This window comes from Mya arenaria, chromosome 13, assembly GCF_026914265.1.
Source record: "Mya arenaria isolate MELC-2E11 chromosome 13, ASM2691426v1".
NCBI classification, from domain to species: Eukaryota; Metazoa; Mollusca; class Bivalvia; order Myida; family Myidae; genus Mya; species Mya arenaria.
In genome coordinates this window covers 48,718,510-48,743,463 of record NC_069134.1, presented here as the reverse complement: position 1 = coordinate 48,743,463, position 24,954 = coordinate 48,718,510, and the positions used below count along the sequence as shown (strand labels likewise).

Sequence of the window (24,954 nt, the reverse complement as noted above, 5' to 3'; positions counted from 1 at the left end):
TTTGATGTGCTTACATGGGATTCACAAAAATGTATGTCATGTAGCTTGTTTCGATGGGCTCAAGAAGGGACATTTTGGGTTAACTTGACTTTTAATATGGGAAATATATGAACTATGGTTAGTTTGGTAATGTATAGACATTTTAAAAGAAATTTAATCAAAACATAGATAAATGAAATAATAACAAAGTCGATATTGAACATATTTGCATTTTGACATTCAAATGAGTTTGACCTTGATTTTGAAAAGCTTAATTTTGTATTTCATTATGAAATACATTATAAAACAGTTACAATCTATTCTTAAGGATATATGTGTTTAAAATGAAACAGTTACAATGTTCTAATAATGAAGTCCCTTTCAAACAACAAGTTGTGGTAACCGCCTTGGGTAACATGTACTAGAACGACACCTAGTTGTCTCCATAACACCTTTAAAACATTTCAATGAAAAGTAACTGAACAGAGATCACAAAGAGAGGAAATTAACAATTACTTCTCTGCAAACACAATTTAATTAACAAACTTAAAAAATAAGAAGACGAAAATAAACAACATTCATAACTGTTTGTGGTGCAGTGTATTTTGACCTTGAACTGACCTTGACCTTGAAGCAATCAGATACGTATGTCAGCATGAAGCACATTATGAAATTGATACATGCCATGAAATAGGATATACATATAAATTAACTGTAACACTAGCACAATGTGCCAAAAGACTCGTTCAACAATTGCAATAGCTTGCGATCACCTTTATTTGGCACACTGTAACGGTATGATCCTTGGCGGTGGCGGTTTCGAAAAAACAAGAAAAAACTATACCCTAAACTATTGTTTTAAATGAGTGAACATAAAATTTACAATTCTGTCAATGCCTGAAGACACATACTAAACGTAAATTAAAGTATACAGGGAAAATCATTCTTTGAGTTATTTTCATATCTTGACCTTGAAATGACCATGACCTTGAATTGACTGAAATGAACTTAACTTTGACATGGGAGAGGTCAGATAAAAATGTTAACATAAAGCACATTATGAAAGAGACACATGCCATGCATTTAGACGGCACACTAGCAAAGTTTGCTATAAGACGTATACTCGTACAACAATAGCAATCCTGCGACCACCTTTGGGATGCTATTATAGTATGAAACCTTGACGTTATTAAAAATATAAAAGCTATATCCTAAAATATTGTTTTAAATGAAGGAATGTACAATTAACAATTCTGCCACCACTTTTTCACAGACACTAAACATAAATGAATTAAAAATAAAAGTAAACAGGAAAAATCAAATTTTGGGGTATTTTTTATACATTTACCTTGAATTAGTTAAGATTATATGTCAATTTGAAGTACATTATGAGAAATATATATCGTCTTAGATATTTGATGAAAACAGCTATATTCAAACATAGTATTTTAACTGAAATGGAAATTAATGGAGGCCATCTTGAGCGCCATCTTGAATATTTCCTTTCCGCAAGAGCCGCCCACTGGCCAAACTCACTTTTCGTGTTCTACAGAACCTAACTTACAGTTTGATATCAAAATATTTTGTATAGCAGAGGGGTGCAGTAAATTTCCTCATTTTTCACTTTTTTCTGCCTTGAAACCCAGACTACAACCTGTCTGCGGCATAACTGGCGGATCCGTGATGGTCTTTTTCAATTTACTGAACAAACCCATGGACTTCTTTGTCTTTGGTGCGTTAAGAACTGACCGTGTCTGAAAGATACAAGATACAAGATACAAGAATCCTTATTAAAAGACTAGTATATGTTAACAAGAAACATTAGCCCAATGAGCTATTTTTTGACATGAATAACAAACATCTTAACTTTATACAGTTTCTCATAAATCGTCACTGGAAAGCATTCCCACAAATAAAGCATTTGAACTCAGCTACGACCAAGTTACCCGAAACCGTATTATAAAAACAGTGACACAGCCAATAGGTTGTGATAGAGTGGACATGTGAAATGTTTTGTTTTAGTTCTTGTTTCCAACAGCTTCTATTGATCGGGATATTTGCACAATCATGGATTTAAATCGAATTACAGTCGGACCCCGTTGGCTCGAACTCCCAGGGACCGGCGAAAATATCTCGAGCCTCGGGAAAATAGAGCCAAACGAGAAAGGGAAAGATAGATATGTAGAACAAAATCGGTCCTTTACATCCAGTTCGAGCCAACGATGAAATAGAGCACAGCGAGCTCGAGCCAACGTATTTCGACTTAAATATCCATGGCATTTGTGAGCAGTTATTTTGATGAGTATTTATAAAAAAGATTTTGAGCATTAACTACTCTCGAATCAAACTTGCAAGTTATGTATTTCGTAATGCATTTCAAGTTATAACTTAATCAGGGAATACGTATACAAATAAGAAATTATTCTCGTCGCATAAGTACCATTGATGACATTAATCAATTGAATTACCTGAAAGCTCTGTGCTTAAGACAGGTTTTTTTACACCTTATACAAAACATTCATTCAGTCATTGTATCAAAAGAAAGCCTTATTGTTATAAGACAATCCTTTACTTTTTATGTGTATCTAAACAAACCCCAATCAATATATAGACGATTATTGTTTGTTTCAGTGCAAGAAGTGAATATTTCACTCGTGGCCACTTGTGGAATATAAGTTTTGGTGTGGACTGTGAAATATATTACTATCCTACACTGAAACATTTTTCTTCTTCTTTTTATCATATGCATCAAATTGGAATTAAAAGTCATTTTTATTGCACGTTTTTTAGAAAACGTGCATTTGGACCCGAGAGCGGACTTAAATTTCAAATAAGTGAAAAATATCAAATTGACTGCTTGAAACAGAAATATGTCAATTTAATTTTACTGATGAACCCCTATATATCAACATAATTTTAAGCTCCAAAGAAGAAAAAAATTACAGCTTCATCAAAGCAATTCTTCAAACCCCTCTGTGTGAGGGCGCTGGTTTCACAGTATTTGAGTCCATGAGTCTTGGTAAGCTTGCCGATATCGGCTGCGGATACTGCGGACGGCAGGTCTGCAATACATAACATAAATAACAATTTGCAGAAAGTAACATTTTAAACAACCAGCGGCAAATAGCCATTTTACGGTCTGTAGTTAAAATATCTTTACAGTCTGCATACAGTTTGCAACAAAAAGGATTTGAACACTCAGCAGCGAATGAGTTTGCCTCGTATTTATACAATTTTCTTTTTTTACAGAAGTCTTGCAGAGTAGAGTGTTAGCTTTCTTTGACCAATTAAGTATGTACATTATTCTAAGTGCGCCTGCAATAAACAACTTTCGCGTTACTACGCAAATAGCAAGACACCACTTAATAAATCAATATCTGTAGTCAGTTGACCAATTTGCACGCGAAAAAAACACTAATTTCTACTGAAGTTTCCATTTGTGTACTTAATATTAAAAAACCAGTTAGATTTTGTTTTGTTTTGAACGTAGATACAAGTCACTTCCAAATTGGTGTAATTTGCCCTTAAACATGCACTCTTACAAATTTACCGGTTTTGACATATTTTTTTTTCATGTTGTCTTGGAATGAGCCAATTTTTGCGTTGTTATCGGGAAATCAGTAATATAAGACTGCTAACAAAACATCAGCTTTAACAGGCAGTCGAATGTTTTACATTTATAACTTATTTAAACAAAACTGATGTTATATGAAGCAGATCGACCTACCAGCTTTGCACCCGACTAGTACAATCGGTGTATTTGGGCAGTAATGTCTCACTTCCGGTAGCCATTTTGGCTCCACGTTTTCAAATGAAGATCGTCTGCTTAGGTCAAAACAGATGAAAAACACGTCCGTCCCTGGATAGGAAAGGGGTCTGAGGCGGTCGTAATCCTCCTAAAAAGAAATTATTGGATTCAAATCAAGCAGCAGTGGTGGATCCAGAAATTCAAAATGGGCGTGGGGAGGGAGGGAGAGGGGGGTGCTGATACTCGCATAAATCACGTTTCTCCTGCTATCTTACATGACCGTGATTATATGCATGTACATGTTACACATAACTGGTATACACATAGATAAGTCCGCACGTACACGTGCCTGTATAAGAGGTATGGGCGGTTCCAGTATTTGACGTAAGAGGGGGTGTAACTTAGGGGCGTATCCCTTTAACTTGTGCTCTTCCGTCAGAACCGAACTATATTTATTTAAAGTGTCGGCAGGGAGGGGGGGGGGGGGTGGCTCCCAAAGATCATTTTAACGTTTTATAGTCCCAAATTGTGCATTTTTGGCGTATTTAATTACTTCTGTTCTCCTTCTATTGAAATTAAAAGTAATGTAGCACGATTTGAGTGGTGCACCCCCCCCCCCCCTCCGCCCTGGATCCTCTAGTGCTCTATTATAATTGAACGACGACTTACCTGTCCGGCGGTATCCCAGAGGCCCAAATTGACCGCTTTCCCATCAACCATTATATTGGCAGAGTAATTGTCAAAAACTGTCGGGACGTACTTCGACGGGAACGCGCTGGTTGTGTATGCTATAAGAAGACAACTCTTGCCGACGCCGCCGTCGCCGACAACTAATAGTTTTATGTTCTCCATTGCTGCTGACAATTATATAGAAAATATGTTATTTGTAATTCATTTGATATAATATATGTAAAGTTCAATGTAACACATGCAGTTACAAAAATAGATATCTTAGAAGCTTACCTCTTTGAAGATAGATGAACGAAAGAAACAAAAAGTGTATAAAGAATATTTCCAATTTGCACTACCCTAAAATAAGGAATATCAGTTATTTAACGTAAACTAACAACTAAATAATGATGGTAAAGTGGTGGTGTTTTTTTTCATAAACATGGAAAATAAGAGCAAAGAAGTGAAAAAATAAACACTAAGTACTATAACATAATTATTAAGGACACGAACAATGATGAATTTATTATTTTCAAATTTCGCGCCAGCAAATGTATTGTTTATTTATAAACTAAGACATGTATACACTGTCAACGAAAATTCCCAATAATAAAATAATAATTTAGTTTCGAGCTTACCGGTCAAATGTATTCTCTGTATTGTAAATTCTTGAAGTTTAAATCTACACTAATATACTATCACAATTAACGATATCACAAGAAAGAATCAAATTTTGAATAATTTCGCGTTTACATTCAAACTGTCAACGGTACCAGTATATTCAAAGTGGTCTTCGACTTCTAAAAATAACATCCAATCGCAAGCGGATTTTCGGTAACTAAAAATAGATGTAAACACTGTAAATGTATTAGTAAGGGGAGGTAATATTGTAGCATTTGCCGTTCGTTGATATACATGTACTTCCGTAATTTTGTAAAAACGAGGACATTCTTATGATCGTTTGTGTATTACGTCGGTCATTTTATACAAATTGTCTTAATCTGTTAATCGCGCTACAACACACATAACATTATAATGCGATGTACAATTATACATGTACTATTTTAGTATCTTATGTAAATGCAGTATCCTCAATATATGACTATATGACATTATGATGATTTTTAGAATCATATATTAGGTGTTAGAATCATAGTTTATATTACGGCATATTTGTAGTATCCTAATTAATTACCTTGATATTACTGCAAATCAATCCCTGTGTCATAATGTATTATTATGTCAGAATTATTTGAAGTATCATATACAGTGCTACGGAACAGTTTTAGTATCCTAATTATAGGTATATTTAATGTCCGTGTCATAATGTAAAATTATTTGCTCCATTAGGAATATGTCAGTATTATGTGTAGTATCAACAAATACACAATTCATTTTTATATGTCACTCGGAATCGTTTGAAATGTAATATATTTTATACTCTTAGTATCCAAGTTTATTTCAGAACCGTTTTTAAAATCATAATGTAGATGTCGAATCGTTTGTAAAATCGTAATGAAGAATCATGTGTAAAATCATAATATAAGTGTTTTTAAGAATCGCTTGAAAAATCATAATAAATATAACTGATAGAATTGATCGAAGTATCATAATTTTCCGTGTTTTCGTCTGAATCATTTATCATGTTACTGTTTTCAATTGAATTAGTCAATGTACTGATATTTACACAAAGCATTTATATTCGATTATTCTTTCTTCGCGGTATACTTACAGAGTGTCATTGAAAGACAAAGTCTGCATCGTGACAGGAGCTACACGGGGCATCGGCCGCGGGATCGCCTTGCAGCTAGGCGCACATGGGGCCACTGTGTACGTTACCGGAAGGACCCTCAAAGCCAAGGATGATGCTCAATTTCCGGGTTCCCTCGAACAAACGTGTGAGGAGATCGAATCAAGGGGAGGCAAATGCATTCCGGTACAGTGTGATCACAAGAACGACGACGATGTTAAGAAATTGTTTGAAAAGGTTGCTCGGGAACAGAATAACCGTTTAGATGTTCTCGTAAATAACGCGTTCTCGGCATTCAACGCATGCGTGGTTAACGTCAAAGTGCCTTTCTGGGAACTACCCGATAATATCTATGATGAGCTGAATCATGTCGGTTTACGAAACCACTACCTATGTTTGGTTTATGCTGCTCGTCTGATGGTGCCCTGGAAGTTGGGACTCATAATTAACATTTCCGGTCACGGAGGAATGGCGTGTACGTTAAACGTGCCGTATTGTATCGGAAAAAAGGCTGCGATCGAATGGCTGTTGACTGCGCAAGAGAGTTGAGGGAGCATAACGTCGCATTCGTCTGCCTTTGGCCTTGCTAGGTTAAAACTGAGGGTTCACAAGCAATCTTCAAGGATCCGAAATTGTCAGCCATGATGGCTGTGGAGGCTGGTGTTAGTGAACAAATTCTGAGAGACAACTACAAATATGGGGAGTCGGTAGACAACTTCGGAATGTGAGTTTCGTCCGACTCGCTAAAAAACAACATAATGCAAATGAGCGGGAAAGTGCTCATAACCACAGACCTCGGGGACCACTATGGGTCTAGGGATGATGACGGTCACAAGCCTATAAACATACGGCGAATAACAGTCTGTGGATATTTGAGCCATCTTGGAATTCCTGGGTGTCGAATTTGGTTTCAAAATCCCGTCATGGCTTATGTTATTTGCCAAGCACACATTAATCTAAATTATGCAATAACTGACAAACCTGAATACGCATGTATGCATGAATGTAATAGTCAACTGTGACAATTAAAACGTATATACAAGTTAAATGTATGGTTACATGTTTGTTGTTTTTATTATTTATATAATTGACGCTCAGTGAGTTCATGAATGTTGCCGTTGTTCATGTAAATTCGAGTCCGCTTGTTATAGTAATAATAAAAAGCATGCTAGTAAATGATTTATAATGTTTTTGTTTTTCGCTTTTTATATGTATTAGAACAAGTCGATAGCATAGCTTCTAATAAAATCGACATCCCTCAAAATCAGTGGCAACCTTGTTTTCAGAAGTATTCTTTGTAAGGATTCTAAGCGAGAGGATGACTTTTATTTTCAATTTCATGAGCATATCGATTTGAAAAAAGTGAAATTGCCCCAATGATTGTATCAATACATTTTTGTTGTCACGGGCAAAGGACGGTAATATGAGGCATACCCCCCCCCTTTTGATGCGCATTATTCAATGGGGTCTTAATGAGGTCCATGTGTACATATGGTAGAAATCGGTGCCAATAAATATCCATGCAAGTTGGAGGTGGTGCCCAAGAATCTTCCCTTCATGCCACACGACTGTCGCCGACCTGATATTGTCAGCGACGATTTATCGATTGTTTTTGATAATCGTTCCATCTCTAAACTAAATAATCCGAAACAAAACCATCCTTCCTCATCGTTGGAGACGTCTCCAGTTATAGTAATGGCGATATTGGCATCCTTGTCAAAGATTACGATCATGTTAACAAAGCAGCCCGTACCATCCGTTTGTACTGAGTGATTCACCAGATATAAAACTATAACCCATATAAGTGGTGACAGTGGTCCAGTGGTTAAGGTGTCCGCCTCTCACCATACCCAGGAAACGGACTCGAACGTGATTCTATAAGCTCTCCGCTTCCGTCACAATGGAGCATAAAAAGTTAGTATGTTATAATGTGTTTTTATATCGTAAAAGATATGTTCATTTAACAATGGTGTTCTTGTTATTATTTAGTTTTAATGTTCATGCACAGACCATTGAACGTTTTCTTTTAAAACGGTTCTTGGCAGATTCTTAAAGATTCACTCCCAAAAAAGATGTACCACAATTAATAGAAATGTTTTAATTTAACAAAAAATATGAATAAATATTAAAAAAACAATGTTTTTTTTATAAAGAATACTGTGTTTAATTTGGCGATGAAAGAATGGTGCAGAGAACATGGTATTTCTACCTTATGAGATGATAGTAGATCACAGTAAATCTTTAAGTACTCACCAATCATTTAATATTTTTATGTGTTCTGCTATTTAATACAAGGTTACAATCGTGTTATCCTTAAATATTTTTTTTTCATAAATGCACTATTTAGTATGAACTCGTAGTTAAGGGTTTATCACTCAAAATGTATGTTTGTTATACATGTGTATGTATTGAGTTTAAATACGAGTGTCACTTTTACTGTATAGATTATATTTTTGAACGTAAACGGATTTCAAGGTATTTGGTCTACTTTTATTACTTAAATATCCTACATTTAAATTTTGGATTTCAATCTTATAATTAATTGGGTTCCGACTATCTGTTTTCAGATGGTCTGAATTTTGAAAATGACTTAGATCACTTACATGGAAACTATCAAAGCTATCACTTTGAAACTTGCGAACTTGTTCATCTAATACCTTCTTCACATTGTACCCTAAAGATGCTGAGTCTCACCTGTTGTTTATTTATAAAAACATGAATTTTGATGGATTTTGGTTGATTTTGAGAATTGGACATAGCTTCTTCAATTTTTGTTTCAATTTCTTTCACAGACAATAAATGGATAATGCACTTGAATATATCAAACGGGTTTGAGTCACACATTTGGAAAGGTAGGGGGAGTGTGGGGGATATTTAAGCATTTGGGTCACTTACATGCAAACTATCAAAGCTATCACTTTCAAACTTTGGAATACCTGTTGACTATCAAATGTTATACCTGAAATACCTGAAATAAATAAACCGTAAAAGGATAAAATCAAACGAGCGTTCAGCACTCGCAGGCGGTGCCCTTGTTAAAATTACGAGCCTTATCATTTCACTTCAAAATAGATATCGACGGTTCGAAGTGTCGGTGTTATAAAAATTGGTAAGTATCCCAGAAGCGTCATGGTTTCATATGGAATGCGTTTCAGTTTCATTCTCAGGACAGTCTCACTAAATCCGAGACTGTTGTTTCGTTCTTTGATATAATCATACTCATATATGTGTGTCCCATCTTTCTTACATGATGTACTTGTATTGTTCAAAATTGTTTTCGTTTCATACGGTATAGTATGGTAGTTGAAACAACAGCTAGTAGTGTAAAACATGTATATTTCGTACATTTTTGTCCAAATTATTCGCACTAAAGCATTACGTATACACCCATTCCTTAGTAAACGCCATGTTTAATGCAGGTGCCACTAAGCGTCCAATTTTATGGAAAGTTGAATTTATTTTGGAAGAGCGCTCCTTTGGGAGTACCTAATCAAATTATACAGATACAATCCATTTAGACAGTTGATTGACCTCAGTAAACCACTGTCAACGCCCACTAGCACCGGTTATTGTAAGAGTTTATAATCATAGTCTATGGTCGCGGAAGGCTTGAAAATATATAAATATGTACACGAAAGACGGTTTAAACAGAGAGTAGCCCTAATGAATGGATTTGGATGTAAGTTGACGTTAACAAGTACAATAATGATTTGTTGAACAAAACCAAGTGCTGATGCTCTGAAGAGACAGTTTTAAAATGACAAGAAATGTGATAGTATGCCTAATAAAACTTGTAAATTCAGGTTGCAAATTCGAACTTGAATGTTTAAAGGTTGTAGATAAATAGTAGTCCAAAATATTGTTCTTTAAAACTCAAATGGTAGGTTCAATTTTCATAACTTTATTTTGACCATCACGATGATGATTCTCATTCGCAGTACGTGGACGCATGGAAATGAACCTTAGGTGATATGCCCAAAGGTTTTGTGTATAATAAAGAAAAAAAATGTTCCGTTTTCGACTTTTGCTGGTGTATCTAAACTCAAGGACAAAAGAAACGCCTCACGTATATATTGTAATAAAACTAATATGTCACAAATCAAACGTGAAAATCGAAAACATTGCAAACATAAAGATGCCACGTTAAAGTTGAAAATCGGAATACGGTTTGAGGCCAACTCGATGCTCGTGTATCTCAGTATATTGTCGCAACTCGGTAAAATGTAAGAAGATCGACTACTGTGCGTCTTGTGAGACGATTTAGGGATACTTGGACGGTAAATGACCGACCTCGCTTGCATTTAGGGTAACCACTCCCCGTCATGACGTATATATACATCAATGTCATTCGCGTGGACGCTTTTTGACGGCATAAGCAATCGCTGTTGATATCGTCGGAACTCCTGGTAGGCCGATACATCGAAGGACAGTGTCTAGACGTCTCCGAGATTATCAAATTTGCTTCCATCGCCATTATCAAGAACCCATTCTATCGGAACGTCATCGAAGAGCAAGGCGTCTCTGGGCTTAGCATCATCTTCAAAGGCGTTATTGGAATGATTTTGTGTTCAGTGATGAATCACGCTTTACTTTGTTCCACACTGATTGCCGAGCGTGAGTATATCGTCGCGTGGAGAACGATTCAACAGGAACGTCATTCTGAAAACTGATCGATACGGACGGTTGAGTGTAATGGTGTGGGTTGCCATTAATTATAGTTTTCGGTCAGAACTCATCATACTTGAGGGAAATGTGACCTCCAGACCACCACGAAGTATTGCGGCCTGTTGTTATTCAAATTATGCGACGTCAACGTCTCACCTTTCAGCACGACAACGCCCGTCCGCACACGGCAAGAATCACAATGGACTGCTTGCGTAAAAATAATTTTATTACACTCAAATGGTCCTCAAAGTCACCGGATTTAAACCCTATTGAACATGTTTGGGATGAATTAAGACTTCGTTTCTGACGACGTCACCAAGCCCCACGGACACGTAATGAGCTTGCCAAAGCATTGAGAGAGGAATGGGCTCTTATTTCTCGGGAAGTGGTGAGACGTTTGTGTGGATCAATGCCGTCCAGAGTTAGATAGTGTCTCCAAAGAGCATACTCATTATTAAAGTTCATGAGAAAACTTTACACCATCTTCCGTTACGACGTCTTTTATAAACCAACGTTGTTGTTTAAACAAATCGAATAAATGGTGTATGTACTCTTAGATATGTTCCTTCCTATGAAATTGGAACTATTAAAATAAACACTTAACAAAGTTTCTGATTTCACGTTACACTAAATTGAGGCGTTTCTTTTGTCCTCGAGTTTATATTCGAAAATTCTTGGCCAGTTTTTAATCGAAAACAACATCAGATGTATGCCAGTGCATCAGTAAAGTGGTTCTTAAATTTTTGAGTAATAGTTTTGATTAATTTCAGAGTATTAACATATGTGCTGTATATCTGTGTTTAAATTGATCGTCAATGAAGTGAATGATTGCTTAATTAATCAAGATTCCTAAGAGTAAAGTTTAACTAGTAAATTGAAATCACTACTCGATATACTTGCAGCGTAGATAAATATAAAGATATCTGACATAAGAAACGGTCCATATACATCGGTAGTTGTCCTCGACGAAAAATGGCAGAGAAGTTCCGAATGGTGTATTTCTTCTTCTTTTTTTGCGAATAAAAACAATAAACAGGCTGAAATAAACAAATTATGACATATAACGTGTATATGATACATGGAACACGCCGAATATATCAGTCTGTCCTTCATTAATTGGAATATGCCGTGACCGCAGACTCTTCGTTTGTAGTATAGATGATTATATTTGGGTAAATGGAGGAATTTATTGCATTGCAAAAAAGCCAAAACACAGCGGGACGAATACATGGCTAGAAACGATCAATCACTATAGACAAATAGCTTCATTGTTTTTATCAAGAAACATAGCATGAATGTATTACACAGCGGAGAAATAATAAATCATAGCAATTGATGCATTGTAGCGTATGAATCTCTAATGCGTGAACTCGTGCAAGCTGTTATTGAATATAAATATTTCATGTGTTATAGTTACACCATGACACTTCCGATGGTTGATTTAATCAAATCAAGCGGCACTCTACTTTAAAACCACAACAGTTGTCATACTTTCATACCATTTTTAATGAAAACTGCAGTCATTCAATATTATATTCGGCGGTGAATAGGAACACTTAAATTCTAACGAATAGTCCGGCACATTTCAGACATTCACATAATTTCCAAGCTTTGTACTTTAAAATACAAAGACATTTTATTTCCTTCCAACAAAGAGAACATTGTTTTAAACTTTAGGTAGATAAACGCTTCTTAGGGGTATCATGCACTCCAATTTGAGGATTGATAATGAGAGAAAATGTTTATCAGTCTGTCAATATCTGGTTTTTTTTATAGAAATATAGAGCAAAGGGCGTCATAACTTTTAACGCCCGGTCCGACCTGTCTCTCAAAATTATAACGACCGCTAAGGTGATAAACCGTTGTCTGAAGCATTTCGACTTTTACGATTACGACATTTGGATGCTGACTGGCTGATCCTTTTAATGCCACATTAACCTCAGTGGTGTGTAATATTTTTTATTAGCGATTTTTTTATTTCTACCTGACCACATGCTTTTCAATAAAACTTATTGAAAGATAGCCGCTGATACAACGGTAATTGTTTCGTTTTAAATTCCTCAAAGAGTAAAGTCCTTAAGATTTACTGCTAAATTAAAATTACTACGCGGTCTACTTGCAGCGTAGGTCAACGTAACAAAAAAAACTCATTCTAGGACTTCAATTTCTTAACATTGTTCTGCACATGCGTTTTTGAAATCTTCAAAATCAAATATCCATACAAGATGTGACAGCCCTGGCTTTTGATTCAATAATGTTTGCCATTTATGTGTTGTATGTGTCAAGTTGACGAACAAGATGGTGAATTAATGTTCCCTGACCTGATCTCGTTTTCAAGAGACAGCGACATTAAATGTACAGAATTAGTAGATATTTGTCTTTGTCCGTATTCACGAGCATCTAGACTAAACGTCTGCGTTTGAGACTCAGACTCGTAAAAGAAAATTTTAGTTTGTGTGTAAAAAATGCTATTACAGGATAAAAAAATTTGTCAAAAAGCTGTATCTGTTAAAATAATCTGTTCATTAACCAGGCAAATACCTTTTACGTTATTAAAGGGTACTTGAGTTTGTGAAATCCGGGATATGCAAACTCAATTGGGAGGTCGTTAAATGACTTTTTCCCTTCATAGTTCGTGTTAAGATAAGCTTATACTCACGACTTGCATGATTTCTTTGTATAATAACGTACGTATCTAAATTAACATAAAAGCCTAGCAGATATGATATATAGTATACAATTATATAAATCTAAACTCTTTCCTTAGTAAGTTGGTTGGATTTAAGTTATTTCAATTTCGTATGCTATAATAGAGTTAATACAATCTTTTTAGTATTTACCATCTCAAATTTCAAGAGGATAAAAACATTGTAAAGGCCTATCCGGAGGAAACGAGCAATCGAAATGGGTTTTTTTTGCTACTACCATTTATGCTATACAAATACTTTTTAAGCCCGTCTGTGAATGAGGAAAATGCACACGGTTCAAATCAACCTAAACAAAACAAGCGCTGGCGTAGCGTCAATTGCAAATGACCTCTGAATGTCCTTGTTATACGTGTGTAAGCTCCTTAACAAAGCAATACACGTTTTCTACCGTTAAGGCCCAGTAATTTATGTAACAGACCTAGAGGGACATTTTATGCTATACAACTTTGATGAAGCTTCATTGTAAAGATGTTTAGTTTTATACTGATATGAATCACCCTCCGGTTTGTTTCATTGGTTGAAATCAGGTCCATCTAGAGAGATCATCTGAGCCCGCGACTTTTGGGGGAAAAGCCTCCACCCCAACCTATAGAAAACACAAGCCTTTATAGTTTGATATTGCAATTTATGCAGGAAAGGGATCATTATTATATGTGTGGCATTGTTAATCAAATACATGGAAACTAACACACGGAGTTTGTAAACTTTTCACGGAAATTAAAACAAGGCCATAAATGAAAACGCTCAGCATATTCAATGTTAAAGTTTTTTATTGCATATATTCTGTTAGTATACAAAATGACATTGGACACATATTTGGGCATTTAAAGTAAAACACATTTATTATTATTATATTTATGAGTTTAGTTAAATCAATGTGTTAAAATCTTAAGATTAATATATTCAAACAAAGAGAGAGAGAGATATTCAAGCAAAAATGGAAAAAAGTGTTAAAAGGCACGTCCATGTTTGTTTTATTTGCTATTTGGAATTGCCAATTATATTTAAATAATATTCAGAATAAATTGCATACAAACCGAGATATGAATTTAAATTCCAACTCTGTTTTTATTGTTTTATTTTCCTTTAGAATGTCTTACGAGAGAACGTATGTAAGCCGATGTTTTTGGTGTCCTCTGAATTTCTGAAAATTATTGAACTTACTTCTTGTAGCATTAAAAATTAATATTTTTTAAGTATCATGTTTTCTATACAGAAACCTCACAATACGAGTCGACACAATACATACTACAATTAGACACGTTTTTCCTGATGTTTCATGAAATATATAAACATATATAGTATTTCTAAATCCACACATATAACTAAAACGTTCTTTCACCTATTCGAATGAACACACATGTTTGTGATGTTTTAAATAGTACATTTATTGTTAATTTGAGGTTACTCAAGTGCACTGCCCTTTCCAATAGTAATTTTATTAGTTGAATTTAACAAACATTTTTTTTTTTTTTTTTTCATCTGCTTCTTCTTCTTTTTCTTCTTCTTCTTCTTGTTCTTCTTCTTTTCTATCCTAAGTGTGCGTAATCACCTTCACCAAAGATACAACTTGAGAAGACGCACCACACTGAAAATAGTTACAATTGTAAACAATGTAAATAAATAGTTCGACGAAGGCTTGCTATCAGAGTCAATTCGAAAGAACAAAGAAAGATGATGACCAACATCACTTGATGTCGTTTCAAATAAATATATTCATTTGAATTTCAGTATGTGTTATTTTGAAAGCTAGATGATTGACTAACTTCATAAATTACATTATTTTTGCACAGTCAGTCTGGAGAAAATGAAAAATGACATTTATAAATACTTACTTGTACCTCTGCTTCTTTCTGTTCCCATTACCCCAATCATATCTGCAGTGTCTAAAACAGAGTGACCATATAATCAACAAACGTACGATACAATATCGTTAGATCAATAATGAGGGTTGAAATATGATATTTTCACAAACTTGATTGAGTTTTTAATTTTACTTGTAAATTCGTACAATCTTTGTCTTACATCTACACCCTTATAATGTAGGCTGAGCCTGCCTGTATATGTGGAAAGCGAGATTTTGCAAATTACCTTCGAGTCCAACTGCAACTTTTATGTGTTCGGAAAGACAAATATAAGTACGTTTAAAACTTCGTACCTCTCCTGTCGGCTGGGGTGGCCTCTGCATAATAAGTATTATAATCGTGGCAGAAAGTGGCTATGTTTGATCCAGCAAGTTCCAAAACTTCTTCATTTGACATTTTTGTGTGATTGAAGTGCATGTTGTGAACATGAATTTCGTCGGTTGTGCCCTACAAAAAGGTCAGCGTAGAGAATAGCCAGTCGATTATATGATTTACAATAATTGCGGTACATTTACAGTCATGTGCCTACTAATGTTTTTCTCTGCTTTCTGTTTTTATTGCCCAAACTGACATTTATACAAACAAGTTTACAATGATATATGTTGTACAAAACTTTTAATATATTTTAAAGTTGGTTTATTAAGGCCCAAAAGTGTCACTATTTCGCTAACTCAAACCGTTCGTTCACATTCCAAATAAGGGTTTTCATACTCTTATAATAATCAAGTAATTCATATATGAATTACACGAATATTTAATATATCCGACACATAAATCATAATAATAAGATTGTATTCAATCGTAACCACATGACCCTTGAATTGTCAAAGTTTAACCAAATGCACACTTGTCCGCTATCTCGACCGAGAATGCTATGATCGACATACAGCAAGATATCATTATTCTTCAGAGCTATGTCTCTTGCATTGTCAAAACTTGACCAAGTTTTTATGCGTTCTTACATTTTTTTATCGTTACTGAACGTGGTAACTCTGCATCACAGACAGTTTCTGACAAATAACCACATCAATTTTGTGTTATGGTTATAAAGTATACAGAAAATATGTTATGGTGGGATAGTGTATGTACATGTTACATGTTCTAAGATTTCTTGATCAAGTTAAACATGGCTGTATCATCAGTCTCATGATTAGTTAAATAATTTCCGCATCTTTCAATAAAAAAAATAACACCCAAGCAAGCGACATATTCAATTCGCAGTAACATTATAGAGAACAAAAAGTAAATGCATGTGTTCATGGCATAATAAATTTAACATATTTTAATGTACTACAAAGAATTGATAGTTTCCATTCAATAGCAACTCATTTGATAAAGTATGACAATTTCAGTTATAATCACAACATACATGCAAAAATGCCAGTCAAATCTAAAATATATCTTAATTCATACTACTAAAACAAATAAGTTACGTAATTATTGCATGTGGTCTTAACCAAAGCAATCTTATATTCAAATGAACGCTAAGACCTTAGCTTGATGGAGTCACGTTAAGATTAGTGTTTTTTAAGATACAACCTTAGTTAACGATGGTTTCGAGTTAGTGACAAACTTCACTAAGGTAGCCTTACGGTTTATGGTAGCATCGATCTTGTAGTCCCAGATGTAGGATTTATTATAAAGAAAAGGGGAAAAACACGAACAGGGCGCGTATGAATGGTAATGAACCATGAAACAGATTCAAGTGTCGTAATATACAAACCTGTTCGTATTTCCATGATGGCAGCATCGGAACCAACGGTCGCGTTAGAATACAAATTTTCCTGTTGATATCCTTAAGAACACCATAGCCCTGTTAAAAAGGGGAAACAATTTATCAAGACGTTTAAAGAGCAGATGTCCTGGCTCGACTCATACATCTCCAAATAATTCATCATTCTTTGTTACTTCAGTTCTAGAAATTGAAAGTATTATCTTCAATATCCCGACTACATACTTAATACTCAGAAACTCCTATCTGGTATGCAAGGAATGTCTTAATGGTATTTATATATATGAAAAATAACTTTACCACGTTGTAGTCATGAAAGTTGACAGTCTGTTTCGATCCTCTGTATCGGGAGACGTCTCCGATGATAGACAATACGAGTTTAGCGTCCTCGTCGCGAATCACGTCCATTTGTATCTTATGGCCTGCGTCATTCGTCTGTACTAAGTGGTTCACCTGCAATATAAATATATCATTTACAATGTGTATTTATTTATATCATCGATCAAATTATGTTCGATCGGTTCAATAGTTTGAACCAATATTATTCGTGTTATTCTTGTTCTTAAGCTCCCCTGCACTATTTAAATCAAGTAGAAAGTAAAATTTAGTAAATAAATTAAAGATGCATCCTTACTCCCAAATAGAATTACCACAATTAATACAATTGTTATAATATCAAAAAAGGATAAGAACATGTCAAAAACTATGGTTGTTAAGGGGATACTCAGTTGAATTTGAAAGAAAGGTGCAGAAAACACGGTATTTCCACCATATGATATGATAGTAGATCAGAGTAAATCTTTTAGCATTCACCAATCTTTTGATATTTTTGCGTTTCCAGCTAGTAAATACACGGTCATAATCTTAGTATCAGTCATTAATATTTTCTAAAGGTGCATTGTTAAGTAAGTAGTTTAAGTTTTATCACTCAAAATTTATGTATGTTATATATGTGTTTCTATTGATTTTAAATAAGAGTGACACTTTAAAAAAAACACCAGTAAAACGGCTTATTCAACAGATCGAGTTTAAACATTCATTGACTTATATTTGAATATTTCAGCTTACCTCTATTGTCGCGGAAGCCGCGACAGCAAGTGCAAAGAGGACAAAAAGTGTCGAAGTCATCGTGCCTGAAAATAATTCCGTGCTTATTGATTCATTTATATGATTTATATTTAGTCATTTTTATATTCAAACACTTATTCCGAAAACAATATTGAATAAATTCTTATTAAGGTAAGTAAAATATATTTGCCTTACTGACGCGACGATTTGAATAAAACCTTTAATAGTCGTCATGTTTTTTTATTATCTCCGAGCTTGTGTCATATACATTAGGAGTTTGATTGTTTCAGTAAGACGAACACAATAACACACTAACTCATGTTAGTTATGTGCGCTATCACAGATATAGGTCTCTTTAAACCTTAACGTTAACTCATGGTAACTAAATTGAATCTTGGCCACATTTTAATCACATTTATTTCCTGATGCAGGATTGTATGTGATTATAAGTTATTTGCGAGCAAATCAGTTGTTCCGTGTATAAACAGTTTCTTCTAATATAATTGTTTATCAACATTTAAATATATATGTGTCGCATCATGGAATACTGTCCTTAAATAGTCAACCGCGATTTGGAAAAGAAATTTAATTTATGCGCTCAGAATGAAAATCATCAAAATGCTAATACCTCATTGTCAAATATCGACTTAGTACCGAAAACAATGTGATTTTATTGTTCAAAGACGGCTGTCTGACATTTAGATACAGCGACAATTCGATTAATACCATGTATCTATGCTCGCTAGTTATGTTTTAGCCGCTGTACATTAAACATATTCATCCTACCAGCATTTATCAAAGATCTGACCTAAAAGCGTTTCATTGGCCTTGTCTTCATATCCAGATGTTGATGTAAAATGCTGACACAAGGATATCACGCAACTATAACGATTTGCATGCTTGAGTTTCATTAGAAAACTTAAATAGGCAGTACAATAATTATATAAATATCTATACCATAATATCCGAATAATGAAATTGTACGAGTATTAATCATTTATGAATTATTCTAAATCTATGCTTACAACAATCAACATTTTAATTGGTTCAGCTTAATTCCACTAATAGCAGGTTGTTCTTATGCTTTTGCTTTTTACAGCTAAAGAATAAAGCGGTAGGTTCAGAACGGCTCATATTTGACCCTACCATTTCTCCAAACAATAAAAGCCATTGTCGTGTTTGAAATTAAATACCTTAAAAAATACAATACTGAATACTTTTATTCTTGCCATTTTTCATGAATTTGGTATATGTTTTGTTGTTTATTCGTTGTGGTCGCATCCTTAACCAGCGTGTATAATTTACCTACATCTAAACGGCATCAAAGTATCAAAAAATTCGCCGGTTTCACCTGTTCAGCCTAGTTTTTATCAGTTGTTTGCGGTGTTTGGTGAAATTAAATATATTGTGTATAAAGATGATCTCACATGAGTTGCCATGTAATACGGAATTAATTAAACGAGAAATCTAAAATTGAATGAAATTGAACATTATGCATTTTGGATTGCTTTAACCGAACCAAAAACGTTACAGTATTTTTATACCATTGACAACAGTTACATACAATACAAAATGATGATATCAAATGAATGTTTACATAGCGATACTATACAGTGAATTCTATGATAAGACTCTGTTCACGTCAAGTTATATGTCTTAAAAAACGTATCCGTAGAATCCAAGCCTGATAATATCACAGTGAAACAGATTTTTAATCTGAAATATAACTTTGATCATAAATGTGTTGTAGCATGATTAAAATCATTGCTCATTATTCAAATAAATAAATAAATAAATAAATAAATAAATAAATAAATAAATAAATAAATAAATAAATAAATAAATAAATAAATAAATAAATAATAAATGAATGAATGAATGAATGAATGAATGAATAAATAAATAAATAAATAAATAAATAAATAAATAAATAAATAAATAAATAAATAAATAAATAAATAAATAAATAAATAAATGTGTACCTGATACAAGTAGCTGTACACGTGTTGTCCAGTCAATGAATGGCAAGATTGTGTCCACTTAATCGGTGGCAGTCCCGTATTTATACTCTTTCTTGAGCTCGTTTTTATTTCCACAGAAGGATTCTTTTGAATAAATAATAATACGTTCTGCAAAACATGTCTCTAATTTTTGAAAAACAGGAAACTAATGAGTCCAAAATTTCTTCCTTCAGAATGGAATTTTACCAGCGTCAATTTCATCTCCACCCAAAAAGCTCTGTGTGAGGCTTTTGAGGTCGACTGAACTTGTTTATGAATATTGATGATTTTACAAATGTTAAACAGGTTTATGTCAGTTATTTGTCAAGGTAATTATATAAATCAAACGCAGTTCAACCTTTTAGGGCACTAGTGATGTCATACGTTACATGTATTTTGTTTAAAAGTAAGTGCGTTTTAGTTTAATTATTGTGTTATTAAACATTCTAAATAAAGCCCGGTTAGGTCCTACGGTCGGACAAAAATCAGAATCGAAGTAAAACAAATCCTATAAAGTAATTAACATAATTTACGTACTCTGCGACCGGATACAGACGTCACATGAAATGCCAACCCCTTAAAGGTACCTTACAGTTACAAAGGAAATATTAGACAAATTTAAGGGATAGTTCAGAAAAGCTCATTTTATGATCTATTTCACCAACATATAAGCAAATATTTGAAAAAAAAGATACTTCGATCATCATGGTGAAAAATGTTGCATGTGTTGACGGTGCTAGTTTACACCATATGGACTACTTTAAAATATTTTTTTTTAAATGTTCCATGGGAGATATTCGACCAAATTTCTTCAAAACACTTTCGTTTGTAAAAAACATTGCTGTCAGTTGGAGGAGCTTGTTTTTTTATAATATGACTGCATAAATAAAATCGTTACAGACACCGCTCAAAATATTAATAAAGATCCTTGTGTAACCCTCTCATAAATTCTTTCAAGTAATTGTTAGTTAATTCAAATATACATGGGGACGGGATTAGTTTAATGAAGACTTATATCAGGAGAATCTTTAAAATATTTCCTACAAAATTGCAAGGTCTAGTGCTTACTTATTTGGTATGTAGCATTGCCTAGTGATTCTTTACCAAGCTCTACCAACTTAGTTTAAACATGCTCCTTGGCCGGGTTCAATGTTGGCAGTGCTTTGTTGGTCATTTGTTTTACCTGTATATTAGGAAAATATTTAATATTCTCTTCCCCAAAAATTCCTGTGCTAGTGCCCAGAGCTCATATATTTACCATTTATATATGTCTGGTGTTCCTTTACCAGCCAATGTTTATTACGAAGTTAATGTATAACTAAAAATTAATAATACAGCACAACAAATTTGGTCATGTTTTTAAATGGTTGTTTATGTGAATATGTTTCGATAAATAATGTCATCCTCGACAAGTCATTTCTGTCCTGTTTCTATCTTTTTTTTATTTACAACAGAGTAAATCTATTGTCACTCATATTACGCAGGTGACATTCTTCGTTCATGCGATGAACATAAAGTATAATTATTGAAAACTACTGAAATGTTAAAATGATTGTACGTTTATGGATATTCCGACATAAACCTTTATTTTCCGTACGTTTTGAAAAGATAAGACTTTTTGGAGATAAAAGTCATTGTTTGCCTAAAATACATAATAAAAAAGTCACTAACATTGATACCAGCCCATTTTGCCGCACACACTACATGTTTAAGTGTAACTTTGTAATATAAGAACCCATAGTACCCCGAAAAAATAAAACATTTTAATTGAAAAATAATATACATTGTATAGAGGGAAGCAATTAACTTTTATGAAATTGATCAATATTCAAAAGTGAGAAGGAAAAGTTTAATAGTCCAGCATCACTGAAGAAATGAAATTCGCAAAAACAAATTACTTTAAATTTCCGGTTAAAAATTTAAAGACATTAATTTCAAGAAATGACTTATGTGATATTTGGAGGCTCTAAAATGAACAAAAAACACAATTTACGTGGAGACGAAAAAATCAAACGGATAAAAGTAGAATATCCATGCTCACAAGTTATGTTCTAGCCACTAAACATGGCACATGCATTAAGCCTTCAGTCCTTCTAAGTTACCCCTGTTCCCAGCATTTCCCAAAGATCAATGGCCATGATTACGAACAATCTCAATGTTCCTTCTAGTTGAGTTATTATGGTGAAATTTGCTGAATTGTATAACTATTTAAACTTGTACAATCACTTATATCTTTTTCATAAAACGAATTAATTACAGATTAGTCTTTGTTATTTAATAAAAGTGCTTGAACATTTGGGTCTAGACTCAGACTTGAGACTGTATGTAAACTGACCTAATAGGCTAATGGTTAAGATATAGATCTTTTTCTCCCACCTCAGATAAGTAGATCCATTAATTTAACCATTCTAGAAATTCTTATCTTGCCCACGGGCGAAGATAAAATGCCCGGATGGAACTTCTTTTAATGGTCACCACAGTGTAATTACCTCCGTTGTTGAAGACTGTCGTCTGTAGCGCATCATGGAAACCTTGTCTTGTGGCAATATTTAGAACGCTAGTTAATTATTTCTCGCTTCAAATGTCACCAGAAAACAGTTTTCACGCATCTTTAAAGAAATAATGCTTCACTCTTCTTAGAACTATTTAAAGACCGATCAGACCATTTACATACTCTGAATCACTGCGCGAATATCCATGACAACCTAGAATTATCGCATATCCGTACGCAATTATTTTCACTAGGCACAAAAGAGTTCTAGCAAAAAAATACATTTTTACTTAATTTTGTTTAACTGAGATTGGAGAAAAAGCATCTACCATAGCCGCTCGTGTAAGATAGGTTCATCCCGACCCTCGCGCAGGCTGTTCCATGACAACCACGAATTATCACATATATATATACGCACATTATTTTCACTACGCGCAAAAGAGTTCCAACGAAAAAAATACTATTTCACTTTATTTTGTTTAACTGAGGTTGGAGAAAATGCATCTACCATAGCCGCTCGTGTAACGATTCATCCCAACCCTCGCGCAGGATGTTCTGCAGAAACTCGATAAACCTCGTTTCCGCAAAACGCCCTACGCTCGGAATGAACCTATCTTACACTCTCGGCCATGGAAGATACTTATAATCCGTTAGGCTAACGGCGATTTACATTCATATATTTGAGCGTTTCATTGGCCATATCTATATACCAAGATGTTGTTTTGGAAATCTGATATACGAATACAAATCATAACAATATTCATTTTTCAGTTCCTTTTGAAAACTCAATAGGCAGTGCAGTAGTTAAATCAATAATTATGTCATAATATCCGAATAATACACTTTGCTTTTTACTGCTAAAAGCGGTAGATTCGTGATCGCACATTAATTTATTTGGCTCCACAATATCTCCGCAATATTAAAACCATTGTGGTGTTTGTATAAAAGAATAAATGAAATGTATAATTACGACATGATTAATGAAAATTAGATAACGATTGTAAAACATGTGTCATTCTTGCCAATTTACATGGATTTGAGAACTGTTTTGTTGTTTATTTGTCGCATCATAATTCAATGTTCTTAGTTTGCCTACATTAAGTGTTTTACATACAACATATGTGTTTTGAATATCACTTATGCTATAGATTTTTCAGAATGGCAACGAAATAGCTAGAATCGCTGGTTTTCCATTCTAGGACTATCTTTTATCAAGTACTAGAAATCCATTGTGCATATATTTTTATAATTTAAGGCTTATATTTAACTATAACATAGATTATAAGTATCAGATTTTTTTATCTTATTTATTTTGCGTCTTTAAGATGCTAGAAATGAGCCTTTGTGAAGTTACCTCTCTAAACATATGAATTCGCATTTACATGAATTACTTATCATGTCCTAGCAGTCAAATGTAAAGTTGACAACCGGTTATCGCTAATTACAGCGATTTGATTGGTTAGTTGGTATAACTGGATAGCAATTGACCAATCAATAAACATTTTGGTTTACTTTGACAAAAATAAACCTTAACCAGTTGTTATACCATCCATCACAGTTACACATAATACGAAATGTTGATATCAAATGTATGTTCACATCATGGTTCTATACAGTGAATACTTCTGAGAGACGTGGTTCACGTCGAGTAGTGTGTTTCAAAACGTATCCCTGAACACCAGAAACTGCACAATTGTTTTTAGCCAAGGTTTGAAAGTCAATAGATATGAAGATGTGGACCAGACAAAAAGCCACTTACAAAGAATTTCATAGCTTTTTCTAGTACCGGTTCTTCGACAAGCAATTATTTCGTGACAATTTTTTAAAATATAAAATATAATTTTGATAATAACTTTGTTGTAAGAATGATGAAAGTTATTGTTGATTATTCCAACTAAAATAATCAATAAATATATATGTGATATAAAAGTGTATAAAAAATATAAAAAATAAATATATATGAAATGTGTACCTGATACAAGTAGCTATACACGTGTTGTCCAGTCAATGAATGGCAAGATTATGTCCACTTATGCGGTGGCAGTTTCTATTTATACACTTTTCGTGTTTTTTGTTTTTTTTCAATATAAGAATTCTTTTTACGCAAAATGTATCCAAAAATTGGATAAACAGGAAGAAAATGAGTCCAAAAATTCGTCCTTCAGAACGGAATTTTATCAGCGTCCACTTTATCTTCATCAAAAAAGCTTTGTGTGATGTTTTTGAGGTCGACTGATATATTGGAACTGTTTAAGGATATTAATGACTTTACAAAAAGT

General features: G+C 33.9%; 2 protein-coding genes and 1 pseudogene across 4 annotated transcripts; 1 reads left to right on the top strand and 2 right to left on the bottom strand.

The window, feature by feature from the left end:
- Window positions 1-241: 241 nt before the first annotated feature.
- Window positions 242-5,169, bottom strand: LOC128214904 (ras-related protein ced-10-like). Of its 2 annotated transcripts, none has more exons than XM_052921609.1 (5): window positions 5,035-5,169; window positions 4,397-4,581; window positions 3,707-3,875; window positions 2,923-3,041; window positions 242-1,733 (listed from the first exon to the last, which is right to left on the bottom strand). In XM_052921609.1, exons 2-5 carry the CDS (start codon window positions 4,577-4,579, stop codon window positions 1,593-1,595), a joined length of 612 nt encoding a protein of 203 aa, XP_052777569.1. In that variant the 5' UTR covers window positions 4,580-4,581; window positions 5,035-5,169; the 3' UTR covers window positions 242-1,592. The 2 variants fall into 2 exon arrangements, with proteins under 2 accessions (XP_052777569.1, XP_052777568.1); XM_052921608.1 differs by having other exon boundaries at window positions 4,397-4,584; window positions 5,035-5,144.
- A 742-nt stretch (window positions 5,170-5,911) lies between these two features.
- On the top strand, window positions 5,912-7,204 carry LOC128215329 (dehydrogenase/reductase SDR family member 1-like; annotated as a pseudogene).
- A 7,067-nt stretch (window positions 7,205-14,271) lies between these two features.
- Window positions 14,272-24,729, bottom strand: LOC128214769 (uncharacterized). Of its 2 annotated transcripts, none has more exons than XM_052921408.1 (7): window positions 24,648-24,729; window positions 18,185-18,249; window positions 17,417-17,569; window positions 17,108-17,197; window positions 15,678-15,831; window positions 15,355-15,405; window positions 14,272-15,107 (listed from the first exon to the last, which is right to left on the bottom strand). In XM_052921408.1, exons 2-7 carry the CDS (start codon window positions 18,242-18,244, stop codon window positions 15,049-15,051), a joined length of 567 nt encoding a protein of 188 aa, XP_052777368.1. In that variant the 5' UTR covers window positions 18,245-18,249; window positions 24,648-24,729; the 3' UTR covers window positions 14,272-15,048. The 2 variants fall into 2 exon arrangements, with proteins under 2 accessions (XP_052777368.1, XP_052777369.1); XM_052921409.1 differs by lacking the exon at window positions 24,648-24,729 and adding an exon at window positions 20,167-20,308.
- Window positions 24,730-24,954: the final 225 nt, after the last annotated feature.

Excerpts from the sequence above, each read along its gene's own strand:
- LOC128214904 (XM_052921609.1), bottom strand. The coding sequence starts at position 4,579 with ATGGAGAACATAAAACTATTAGTTGTCGGCGACGGCGGCGTCGGCAAG. Across the intron at positions 3,876-4,396 it reads TCTGGGATACCGCCGGACAG|GAGGATTACGACCGCCTCAG; the intron begins GTAAGTCGTCGT and ends ATTTCTTTTTAG. Across the intron at positions 1,734-2,922 it reads AGAATTGCTTTGATGAAGCT|ACACGGTCAGTTCTTAACGC; the intron begins GTAATTTTTTTC and ends TGTATCTTTCAG.
- LOC128214769 (XM_052921408.1), bottom strand. The coding sequence starts at position 18,244 with ATGACTTCGACACTTTTTGTCCTCTTTGCACTTGCTGTCGCGGCTTCC. Across the intron at positions 17,570-18,184 it reads CGGCTTCCGCGACAATAGAG|GTGAACCACTTAGTACAGAC; the intron begins GTAAGCTGAAAT and ends TTTATATTGCAG. Across the intron at positions 15,108-15,354 it reads AGAAAGAAGCAGAGGTACAA|TGTGGTGCGTCTTCTCAAGT; the intron begins GTAAGTATTTAT and ends AACTATTTTCAG.